Source organism: Saccopteryx bilineata, chromosome 5 (assembly GCF_036850765.1).
Source record: "Saccopteryx bilineata isolate mSacBil1 chromosome 5, mSacBil1_pri_phased_curated, whole genome shotgun sequence".
NCBI lineage: Eukaryota > Metazoa > Chordata > Mammalia > Chiroptera > Emballonuridae > Saccopteryx > Saccopteryx bilineata.
The window spans coordinates 70,399,124-70,411,944 of record NC_089494.1 but is presented as its reverse complement, the minus strand read 5'-3'; the positions used below and the strand labels follow the sequence as shown (position 1 = coordinate 70,411,944).

The 12,821-nt window shown below is 35.7% G+C and overlaps 1 protein-coding gene across 2 annotated transcripts in view; it reads right to left on the bottom strand.

The window, feature by feature from the left end:
* Window positions 1–12,821, bottom strand: part of LOC136337642 (sodium channel protein type 9 subunit alpha) — a 163,070-nt gene that overhangs the window by 53,505 nt on the left and 96,744 nt on the right. For both annotated transcript variants that reach the window (XM_066279172.1, XM_066279171.1), the window contains 3 exons: window positions 5,422–5,595; window positions 4,280–4,636; window positions 988–1,461 (listed from right to left, as the gene is read on the bottom strand). In XM_066279172.1, coding sequence (XP_066135269.1) covers window positions 988–1,461; window positions 4,280–4,636; window positions 5,422–5,595 — 1,005 coding nt within the window. The remainder of the gene's footprint in view (window positions 1–987; window positions 1,462–4,279; window positions 4,637–5,421; window positions 5,596–12,821) is intronic.

Sequence of the window (12,821 nt, the reverse complement as noted above, 5' to 3'; positions counted from 1 at the left end):
CCCTTCCTGCAATCCTGAGAGTAACATATACCTCTCCAGGGGTCCCCAAACTTTTTACACAGGGAGCCAGTTCACTGTCCCTCAGACCGTTGGAGGGCCGCCACATACAGTGCTCCTCTCACTGACCACCAATGAAAGAGATGCCCCTTCCAGAAGTGTGGCGGGGGGCCGAATAAATGGCCTCAGGGGGCAGCATACCACCCATGGGCCATAGTTGGGGACGCCTGCTAGACAAAGAATGGGAGGTAGACAGTAAAAGATTTGTGAATGACTTTGATATGTAAAATGACATCACTATTGTGTTACCTTGTAAGTTTTAATATGTAGGCACGTTTTTATAGATCCTATAGACAAATGTTATAAGCTTGTTAATGACTGATTACTGTGTCATGTTTCCCCTTCCTTTTCCCCCCAACCTGTATGTGATCAAGGGTATATAACTAGCCTCAGAGCTATATTCGAGACTACATGATTTGGGTTAACTATGCCCCGTGTAAGTCATACGCAGCCAGCTTATTAATAAATCTCCTCTTAAAAATTCTTCTATATCCAGCCTTGGTGTCTCTACATAACCCGTGGAATTAAGGTATGCTACTTTACAACACCACTTGGAATGGTTTAGGTGAGAAATAGTAAATTTAAATGCAAAGATGATAAAGAGGAGCAGTGGACTCAACAGACACTATGGAAGAAAACTGTTTATAACTTTATAACATATAACAAACTGGGGATAAGGGACATAAAGACTTAAAGATAACTGGTGCTTTCAAATAAAACTAAGTAAGATGAAATCAGCTATTAAGAAGCACTAAGTAAAACCTTACCAGATGAATCTTCAGGAAGCTGTTGTATAAACTCACATACAAAAAAGAAATATATCCATCAGTATGTAATATGAGACAGAACTTATAATACAAAAATCTCAAATTTTGATTCATTTCATACTCATTTATAACATGAAACACAATGCATATAAAACAATCTTACCCCTTTACTGTATTCACTATCTGAATCACTGCTAAGTTCCTCTGTGTTCATATTTTCCAAATCAGATTCCCCAAGTGCAATTGGCACAGTCACTGTGAGGCTGGAGTTATGAATAAATGACTGACAATCACTTTCTTCAATCATGTATTTGCTCATGTTTCTTCCAAGATTGCTGGTTTTGCCTTTTTCCTTGTGGAAATGATAATCTTTGTTCATTCCAGCAAGTGTACAGTTAGAGATATAGTTTTCCTTCTTACTGTTTTGATCTTCTGCTTGTCTTATCTCTTTGGAAATCTTTGGCTTTTTGGAAAATGCTTTCAGAATAAATTCACGTAAGGTCTGCTTCACATAATTTATTCCCTTCTTAATTCTGGCCACTGCAACCTGGAGGTTGTTTGTATCAGAGTCGTCAACTACTGTAAGATTGTCTGAACTAAATGAGCTCAGTAATAAAGCCAGAAATAGGTTGAGGACCTATATCAGGGTGGGAATGGGTGTGGAAAAATAGGGAGATAGGAAATAAAAAAGAGAATAAGTACATTTTTCTGAAATAAAGATAAAAATCCACACCAGCAATGAAGATCCCTGTACTTCTCCACTCACAGATAAGAACGTGGGTTAAAGGAAGGTAGATGAGAGGCGAGACTCCTCCCCAGTCTTTCTTTTTTTTTTTTTTTTTTTTAATTTTTTTTTTTTTTTTTTTTGCATTTTTCTGAAGCTGGAAACAGGGAGAGACAGACTCCCGCATGCGCCCGACCGGGATCCACCCGGCACGCCCACCAGGGGGCGACGCTCTGCCCACCAGGGGGCGATGCTCTGCCCATCCTGGGTGTCGCCATGTTGCGACCAGAGCCACTTTAGCGCCTGAGGCAGAGGCCACAGAGCCATCCCCAGCGCCCGGGCCATCTTTGCTCCAATGGAGCCTTGGCTGCGGGAGGGGAAGAGAGAGACAGAGAGGAAGGCGCGGCAGAGGGGTGGAGAAGCAAATGGGCGCTTCTCCTGTGTGCCCTGGCCAGGAATCGAACCCGGGTCCTCCGCATGCTAGGCCGACACTCTACCGCTGAGCCAACCGGCCAGGGCCTCCCCAGTCTTTCTAAACTAGCTCCTGGGAACTCTGAAGTTTGGCCATACCCATGAAGGACTAGCATAAGGCGCAAAGAGAACACTCCATTTACCATTATCATTCTAGCATTCTAAAGTTCATTCCTGCAGCAGAAGAAGCCCTTGGTTAAATTGCTTCTTATTGATTTAATAAATCCTGCTAATCCCTGCTAATGTTTACTTATACTTAATATATGTTACTAATGAGAAATAAGTAGAACAAGAAAAATGTGACTACTGTCTATTGTGCTGAATTAACTTAGGCCAAGTCAGTTTTCCCAGAAGGTAAATGTCACTTGTTGCAATAACTGCAACATGTAATACTTGCAGACGTCCTGTAATAAAATATTCTGTCCAAGAATTGTGCCCACTTGCAACTTAATGAGGCTTTTAAACCAGAGAAAAGGGCTTGCCCATTGAACCCAAGTCAAATGAGATACTGCATTATGATCTGGGTGGCTTCAGTGCTAGTCAGTGCCAATCACCTACTAGAGATTTTAAAGAGGTCAGGATAATTATCCTTGAAGCAAAATCTTGTTTGTGTGCAAAACCATTTCTGTGTTCCTCTCTAAAATAGAGTCCAGGTAAACTTATCATTTGAAAAAATAAGAAGTCGCACAAAAATTTGTAAATTAACTGAAATGATTAAAAATCATAAGTTTTAGAGGTAGTTTAGATAAAATGATTTTAGTAAGCTTGAGTTTATATTAGGAAACTGGTGAAGAGTATTAATCAGAATGACACTTTGAATAAAATATACATTTTATTAATATTTATTTCCTTCCTTTGTAATTTATTTTAAAACATTGTTTTATATAGAATGCAAAAATGTGACAGAATTACCCACTCATGTAAATCTATTCATGGTCAAAAACATATACCTCATCTTAATATAATCAAAATTATTAGAAAACAACTACCTATCGCCATTATGCCATTATTTTTTTGTGGAGAACATTTAACTTCTATTCTCTTAGCAGCTTTCAAGTATGCTATCTTGACATAAATTAGATTCCCAAAACTGATGATTCACCTTATAACTAGAACTTTGTACTTTTACCAATATCTCCTATTTCCACCACCCCTGAACCCTTTAATATTTCACATATTTCAAAAATATGCTTCTGTTTTGTCACATCTTGATTGAGAATAGAGTCTGACCAGGTGGTGACACAATGGACAGAGCATCAGACTGGGATGCAGAGGACCCAGGTTCAAAACCCTAAGTTTCTGGATTGAGTGCCAGCTCACCAGCTTGAATGCGGGTTCACTGGCTTGAATGTGGGATCATAGACATGGCTCCATAGTTGCTGGCTTCAGTCCAAAGGTCACTGGCTTGAAGCCTAAAGTTGCTGGCTTGAGCAAGGGGTCCCTCACTCTGCTGTAGCCCCCCATCCCTGGCCAAGGCATATATGAGAAAGCAATCAATGAACAACTAAGGTGCTGCAATAAAAAGTTGATGCTCCTTATCTCTTTCTCTTCCTGCCTGTCTGTCCCTATCTGTCCCTCTCTCTGTCTCTGTCACACAAAAAAATAAATAAAAAAGAGAATAGATACTAACAATTATTCTAATTTCATCAAGTTATAATAAGATATTACTATTTTATCAGTCTACCAGATATCACAAATGAAAATAAAGTCCATTCTGTATCATGTATCCATTTTCATATTAGGCAAGAAACAAGAAAATGAATATTAATAAAATACATATTTTACTCAGTGTCATTCTAATTAATGTTTTTTACCAGAGTCTTAATGTAAACTCAAGTTTACTAAAATCTTATTTTGCTAAACTACCCTCTAAAACTTATAATTTTTAATCATTTTAGTTAATTGGTAGTAAAATTACCTAAAAATAAATGAGAAAAACAAAAAGAAAGAGAGGTCTGTTTAGCATATAACTATAATATACAGTTTCTTTATTTTAAGATTCAATTCTACATCATTGACTCACATTGTGAAGTACCTTTCGTTGGCAAAATCTTGTAAAAAAATATAAGTGAGTTATCTGGCAGACTAATTAAGACAAATTTCATTATCTTTTCTGTTATTCCCTCTGCTAAAATTATCAATGTTCTATTATAATTAATAGCTTTGGAACTAATTAATCCTAAAATCATAAAATAAGTAGACATATCCTCATATGACTATTTTATGGGAATTTTAAATGTGTAAATATCTAATTACATACCACAAGGTTTCCAATGACCATGACCAACATGAAGACAATAAGGCACATGGGTTGACCAGCGACCTCCATGCAGTCCCACATGGTCTCTATCCACTCTCCACACAATATGCGGAACACAATCAGGAAGGAGTGGAAGAAGTCATTCATGTGCCAGCGGGGAAGCTGACAGTCACTGGAGATCTTGCAGACACATTCTTTGTAGCTCTTACCAAAGAGCTGCATGCCGACCACAGCAAAAATGAAGACGATGATGGCCAACACCAAGGTGAGGTTTCCCAGGGCCCCCACAGAGTTACCAATAATTTTTATCAGCATGTTCAGTGTTGGCCAAGATTTTGCCAATTTGAAAACCCGAAGCTAAAAGTAAACACAAAGCATATTATTAATTATTATAAGTTTCATGTTTCCAATCTTGAATTTTATTCCAAATTTTTAAGTTCTAAAGTACTGTCATTATCTGGAAAAAAAATAATTTATATTTTTCATTTTCATCTATTTACAATATATTTACAATATTTCTGTTATTTTATTATACTTGCCATAATATAATTACCACACATGGTTTTACGGAAGTGTGTAATTTTAGTTCAGAACTGCTACAGAAACTTCTTAATATAGTTTCCAATATAAAATGAATAATTTATCCTTAATTCTCTTTTCTAATACTTATATAAACTTTTAAATGTGGATATAGGGATTAAGGCCAACATGTTAGATAAAAATGCTTTATAAAGTCTTTAGTTCTTTTGTATTTTTGTTATTAGACAACAATTATTTTGGGAACAATGACTTGAGCTTTAATTATCAAATCCACAAAGTAATGAATTTATTATAATCATTGACATTCTGTAAACCATAGCTTCTTACTGGAAAATAAATTATTGTTATACTGTGTAAAGAAATATTTTCTATGGTACTAGTATATACAAATGAATATGTCTTCAAAATCATAAAATTAAATATTCATGTGGCTTTGAAATTTTTAAGTGGATTTGTTACTGAATGAACTTTATCTGACTAGCTATTAAGACCTAATCTTTTCTTTTGATTCAAACCTTCAAAAGTTTTAAATAATAATAATCAAAAAAGAAAGAAATACCTGTATATATAGAATATAATGTAAGGTTGGTCTATATATTTACCAGTCTGAATGATCGGAGAACTGACAGTCCATCTACATTGGATAGAAAAAGCTCCACTAAACTTAAAGTCACAATAAGGCTGTCAAAAATATTCCATCCCACTTGGAAATACTCATATGGATCCATGGCAATTAATTTTAAAACCATTTCAGCTGCAAAAATGCCAGTAAAGACCTAAATAAGAAATAGAATGTTTTTGTTTTTATGGTCTTATTAGAAGATATGGAATCAACATAATGATGATAAAGACTATTTGTTTCACATTTTTCTGTGCCTCAGACAGTGTGCTCAATACTTTACCAATGTATGTTATTATCTAGTTTAATCCTATAAACTAGGTATCATTATTCCTACAGCTTTAATACAAGCACTGAAGGTTTAAAAAGGCTCTAACTCTCCTATAAGCTCTTATTATCCTTAGCACTTTGGAAGAGCATATAACAATTTCTCATAAATAAAACCTTTGACAATTAACACAAGTACTCTTTAAAAAAATTATATGGTCAACATGTTATTCTGGAAGAAAATAAAAAGAAAATATAGATACTAAGATTTTGAACCAGTCTTTTTTTCTGGTCTGACTACTCTTAGAGTAAGTAATAAAGAACATGTTGACTCATTCTTTAAAGATTTATCAATAGAAGAAGAAAAGTATTTAACTGACATAGTGGCAGCTAAAGCAAGACTTCCAAAGCTTTGACATAAAATTGCATCAAAAACAATATTTAATCATGATTCTGGTATTAAAGGACTCCCTTAAAGGCAATAGTGAAAGACTTGTTTATGAATCGTTCAGGTATAATTTAACTCAAAGAAACTGACCAAAGAAATATTCAAGGGAAATGGTTAGGTCTATATGAGTCAATCCTAAAATAATGCAGCATCAAGAAGACTTGGCACTCAGACTTGGGATTGTGGTAATAGATAAAAAAAAAACACCTGGTGAATTCTTCGTGTTCACAGTGGTGCTGTCAAATTAGTGAGACAGTTTTGATTTTCATGATGTGAATTTTCACCAACATTTAGAAACTAGATAATCCTGCCCTTTTCTAAAGAGGACTAATAAGGGAAGAAGAATGTTAAATCAGAGAGCAAATGGAATATAATATTCTGATGAGGAAAAATATAAAGCAATTTGGGAGAGAAGACTGACCCAAAAACACCCTGGCTTTAAAGATCAACTGGTTTAGAACCAAGGCAAAAGTGAAATTATCTGATACATATATTCACAGATGTATCCAGAATGATTCATATTTATGAACAGTCATAAGCTGGGACCCTTTGGCCATGAAACGGAATCTCTGCTTGCTTCATGCAGACTGTCATAAACTAGCAATTTTTTTTTGTTTGCCATAAGGCATTATTTGAGCTGGAGTATGACTAATATGGGTACCTTTAAAAAATCATTTTGGTATTTTCTTTTTTGCATTTTTCTGAAGCTGGAAATGGGGAGGCAGTCAGACTGACTTCCGCATGCGCCCGACTGGGATCCACCCGGCATGCCCACCAGTGGGCAATGCTCTGCCCATCCAGGGCTTCGCTCTGTTGCAACCAGAGCCATTCTAGCGCCTGAGGAAGAGGCCACAGAGCCATCCTCAGAACCCGGGGCCATCTTTGCTCCAATGGAGCCTCGGCTGCGGGAGGGGAAGAGAGAGACAGAGAGGAAGGGGAGGGGGAGAAGCAGATGGGCACTTCTCCTGTGTGCCCTGGGCAGGAATCAAACCCAGGACTCCTGCACGCCAGGCAATGCTCTACCACTAAGCCAACCGGCCAGGGCCTTGATTTCCTTAATTGGATCTTATATCTTTTTTTTTTTAATAATTTTATTTTTTAATGGGGTGACATCAATAAATCAGGATACATATATTCAAAGATAACAAGTCCAGGTTATCTTGTCGTTCAATTATGTTGCATACCCATCACCCAAAGTCAGATTGTCCTCTGTCACCTTCTATCTAGTTTTCTTTGTGCCCCTCCCCCTCCCCCTTTCCCTCTCCCATTCCCCCCTCCCGCCCCCGTAACCACCACACTCTTATCAATGTCTCTTAGTTTCACTTTTATGTCCCACCTACTTATGGAATAATGCAGTTCCTAGTTTTTTCTGATTTACTTATTTCGCTTCGTATCATGTTATCAAGATCCCACCATTTTGCTGTAAATGTTCCGATGTCATCATTTCTTATGGCTGAGTAGTATTCCATAGTGTATGTGTGCCACATCTTCTTTATCCAGTCATCTATTGACGGGATTTTTGGTTGTTTCCATGTCCTGGCCACTGTGAACAATGCTGCAATAAACATGGGGCTGCATGTGTCTTTACGTATCAATGTTTCTGAGTTTTTGGGGTATATACCCAGTAGAGGGATTGCTGGGTCATAAGGTAGTTCCATTTTCAGTTTTTTTAGGAACCACCATACTTTCTTCCATAATGGTTGTACTATTTTACATTCCCACCAACAGTGTATGAGGGTTCCTTTTTCTCCACAGCCTCTCCAACATTTGCTATTACCTGTCTTGCTAATAATGGCTAATCGAACAGGTGTGAGGTGGTATCTCATTGCCGTTTTGATTTGCATTTCTCTAATAGCTAAAGAAGATGAGCATCTTTTCATATATCTGTTGGCCATTTGGATTTCTTCCTGGGAGAAGTGTCTGTTCATATCCTCTTCCCATATTTTTATTGGATTGGTTGTTTGTTTGTTATTGAGTTTTATGAGTTCTTTGTATATTTTGGATATTAGGCCCTTATCTGAGCTGTTGTTTGAAAATATCATTTCCCATTTAGTTGGCTTTCTGTTTATTTTATCAGTTTCTCTTGCTGAGCAAAAACTTTTTAGTCTGATGTAGTCCCATTCATTAATTTTTGCCCTCACTTCTCTTGCCTGTGGAGTCATATTCATAAAATGCTCTTTAAAACCCAGGTCCATGAGTTGAGTACCTATGTCTTCTTCTATGTACTTAATTGTTTCAGGTCTTATGTTTAGATCTTTGATCCATTTTGAGTTAATTTTTGTACAGGGGGACAAACTGTAGTCCAGTTTCATTCTTTTGCATGTGGCTTTCCAGTTTTCCCAGCACCATTTATTGAAGAGGCTTTCTTTTCTCCATTGTGTGTTGTTGGCCCCTTTATCAAAAATTATTTGACTATATATATGTAGTTTTATTCCTAGACTTTCTATTCTGTTCCATTGGTCTGATTGTCTATTTTTCTGCCAATACCATGCTGTTTTGATTGTCGTGACCCTATAATATAGTTTGAAGTCAGGTATTGTAATGCCCCCAGCTTCATTCTTTTTCTTTAGGATTGCTTTGGCTATTCGGGGTTTTTTATAGTTCCATATAAATCTGATGATTTTTTGCTCTATTTCTTTAAAAAACATCATTGGAAGTTTGATGGGAATTGCATTAAATTTGTATATTGCTTTGGGTAATATAGCCATCTTGATTATATTTATTCTTCCCAGCCAAGAACAAGGTATATTCTTCCATCTCATTATATCTTTTTCGATTTCCCTTAACAATGGTTTATAGTTTTCATTATATAAGTCCTTTACATTCTTTGTTATGTTTATTCCTAAGTATTTTAATTTTTTTGTTGCAATCGTGAAGGGGATTATTCTTTTGAGTTCGTTCTCAATTGTTTCATTGTTGGCATATAGAAAGGCTATTGACTTCTGTATGTTAATTTTGTATCCTGCGACCTTACTGTATTGGCTTATTGTTTCTAGTAGTCTTTTTGTGGATTCTTTGGGGTTTTCAATGTATAGGATCATATCATCTGCAAAAAGTGATACCTTTACTTCTTCTTTTCCGATATGGATGCCTTTTATTTCTTTGTCTTGTCTGATTGCTCTGGCTAGAACCTCTAGTACCACATTAAATAAGAGTGGAGAGAGTGGACAACCCTGTCTTGTTCCTGATTTAAGGGGAAAAGCCTTCAGTTTTGTGCCATTTAATATGATGTTAGCTGATGGTTTATCATATATGGCCTTTATCATGTTGAGATATTTTCCTTCTATACCCATTTTGTTGAGAGTCTTAAACATAAAATTGTGTTGTATTTTATCGAAAGCCTTTTCTGTGTCTATTGATAAGATCATGTGGTTTTTGTTCTTTGTTTTGTTGATATGGTGTATTACGTTAACTGTTTTATGTATGTTGAACCATCCTTGAGATTCTGGGATGAATCCCACTTGATCATGATGTATTATTTTTTTAAAATGTTGTTCTATTTGATTTGCTAGTATTTTGTTTAGTATTTTAGCATCTGTATTCATTAGAGATATTGGTCTGTAGTTTTCTTTTTTTGTGCCATCCTTGCCTGGTTTTGGTATGAGGGGTATATTGGCCTCATAAAATGTGTTTGGAAGTATTGCTTCTTCTTCAATTTTTTGGAAGACTTTGAGTAGAATAGGAACCAAGTCTTCTTTGAATGTTTGATAAAATTCGCTGGTATAGCCATCAGGGCCTGGACTTTTATTTTTGGGGAGGTTTTTAATGGTTTTTTCTATTTCTTCTCTACTGATAGGTCTGTTTAGGCTTTCTGCTTCTTCTTGACTCAGTCTAAGAAGGTTGTATTGTTCTAGGAATTTATCCATTTCTTCTAGGTTGTTGAATTTAGTGGCATAAAGTTTTCATAGTATTCTACAGTAATTCTTTGTATATCTACGGTGTCCGTGGTGATTTCTCCTCTTTCATTTTGGATTTTGTTTATATGAGTTCTTTCTCTTTTTTCCTTGGTAAGTCTTGCCAAGGGTTTGTCAATTTTGTTGATCTTTTCAAAGAACCAGCTCCTTGTTCTATTAATTTTTTCTATAGTTTTTCTGTTCTGTAATTCATTTTTTTCTGCTCTGATTTTTATTATCTCCTTTCTTCGGCTGGTTTTGGGTTGTCTTTGTTCTTCTTTTTCTAGTTCCTTAAGGTGGGAAGTTAAGTGGTTCACTTGGGCTCTCTCTTGTTTGTTCATATATGCCTGAAGTGATATGAACTTCCCTCTTATCACTGCTTTTGCTGCATCCCATAGATTCTGATATGTCGTATTGTCATTTTCATTAGTCTGTATATATCTTTTGATCTCTGCACTTATTCTTTGACCCATTCATTTTTTAAAAGTATGTTGTTTTGTTTCCACATTTTTGTGGGATTTTTTTCCTCTTTTTTGCAGTTGAATTCTACTTTCAAGGCTTTATGATCAGAAAATATGCTTGGTACAATTTCAATTTTTCTGAATTTGCTGATGTTATTTTTCTGGCCCAACATATAGTCAATTCTTGAGAATGATCCATGTACACTGGAGAAAAATGTATACTCAGTCACTTTGGGATGAAATGTCCTGTAGATGTCTATCATATCCAGGTGCTCTAGTGTTTTGTTTAAGGCCACTATATCTTTGTTGATTCTCTGTTTGGATGACCGATCTAGAACCATCAGCGGTGTATTGAGGTCTCCAAGTATGATTGTATTTTTGTCAATTTTTGTTTTAAGATCAATAAGTAGCTGTCTTATATATTTTGGTGCTCCTTGGTTTGGTGCATATATATTAAGAATTGTTATGTCTTCTTGATTCAGTGTCCCCTTAGCCATTATGAAATGGCCATTTTTGTCTCTGAGTACTTTTTTTGTCTTGTGGTCAGCATTATCCGATATGAGTATTGCTACACCTGCTTTTTTTTGGATGTTATTTGCTTGGAGTATTGTTTTCCAGCCTTTCACTTTGAATTTGTTTTTATCCTTGTTACTTAGATGAGTTTCCTGGAGGCAGCATACAGTTGGATTTTCTTTTTTAATCCATTCTACTACTCTGTGCCTTTTTATTGGTGAGTTTAATCCGTTTACATTTAGTGTAATTATTGATACTTGTGAGTTCCTTATTGCCATTTTATATCTTGCTTTCTGTTAGTTTTGTGTCTTGTTTGATCCTTCTCTTTCGTTTTTCTATCTTTTGTTTTTATTTGGTTGTATTCCATACATCTTTCCTCTGTTGCTATCTTTTTTATCTCCTGTGCTTCTGTGGTGGTTTTTTCAATGGTGGTTACCTTTGAGTAATGAAAAGGGTCCCTACCCTGTTCATTGTATCGGACTATTTTGTGAGTACTTTTGCACTCCATCGTCCTTTGCAACTGTTAATCTCCATCTTCTCCCCCTCTTCTTTTTGTTGTTGTCACAGTTTAAATTTGGTTTTATTGTGTTCTTCTTGGAGCTTTTACTTGTGGCTCTGTTTTTTTTTTTTGTTCTTTGTATCTGATTGGAGAACCCCCTTTAGTAATTCCTGGAGTGGGGGTTTTCTGATGATAAATTCCCTCATCTTTTCTGTATCTGTGAATGTTTTTATTTCTCCTTCATATTTGAAGGATAGCTTTGATGGGTATAGTGTTCATGGCTGAAATTTCCTCTCTTTCAGGTCGTTAAATATTGGGGTCCACTCTCTTCTAGCTTGTAGAGTTTCTGCTGAGAAATCTGATGATAATCTAATGGGCCTTCCTTTATATGTTGTATTCTTCTTTTCCCTGGCTGCCTTGAGAATTTTTTCTTTGCTGTTGGTTTGTGTCAATTTCATTATGATAGGCCTTGGAGTAGGTTTGTTGGGGTTAAGAAAACTCGGAGTTCTGTTTGCTTCTTGAACTTGAGGCTTTAGTTCTTTCCACAGGCTTGGGAAGTTCTCATCTATTATTTGTTTGAGTATGTTCTCCATTCCATTTTCTCTCTCTTCTCCCTCTGATATACCTATTATTCTTATGTTATTGTTTTTGATGGAGTCAGATAATTCTTGTAGGGCTATCTCATTTTTTTTAATTTTTGAGTCTCTTTCTTCTTCTCTCTGTTGTGCCTCAAGTTGCTTGTCTTCTATTTCACTAATCCTCTCTTCTATCTGACCTGTTCTATTAGCTAAGCTTGTTACTTCGTTTTTCAGCTCGTGAATTGAGTTTTTCATCTCTGTTTGATTTGTTTTTATAGTTTCAATTTCCTTGGACATATATTCTTTGTGTTCATTGAGTTGTTTTCTGAGCTCCCTAAATTGCCTTTCTGTGTTTTCTTGTATATCTCGGAGGATTTTTAGGATTTCTATCTTGAATTCTCTGTCATTTAGCTCCAAGGTTTCCAATATATTAAATTTTTTCTCCATAGATTTTTCCTCATCTAGCTGTGTTACCTCTCTTTCTTTTGTATACATGATATTCGATTTTCTCTTCCTTAATGGCATCTGAGGGTGGTTTTGTTGATAGTATTAATGAGATTTAATAAAGAATAAAAAGTTAAAAAAATAAAAAATCGAAGAGTTTTTTTAAAAAAAATTAATAATGAAATAAAGAAAAATAAAATAAAATAAAAATTTTTTAAAAAACAGAAATTATTCCCCCCCTCCTTTTTTCTTCTCCTCTCCTCTCCCCTCTTTCTTGAGA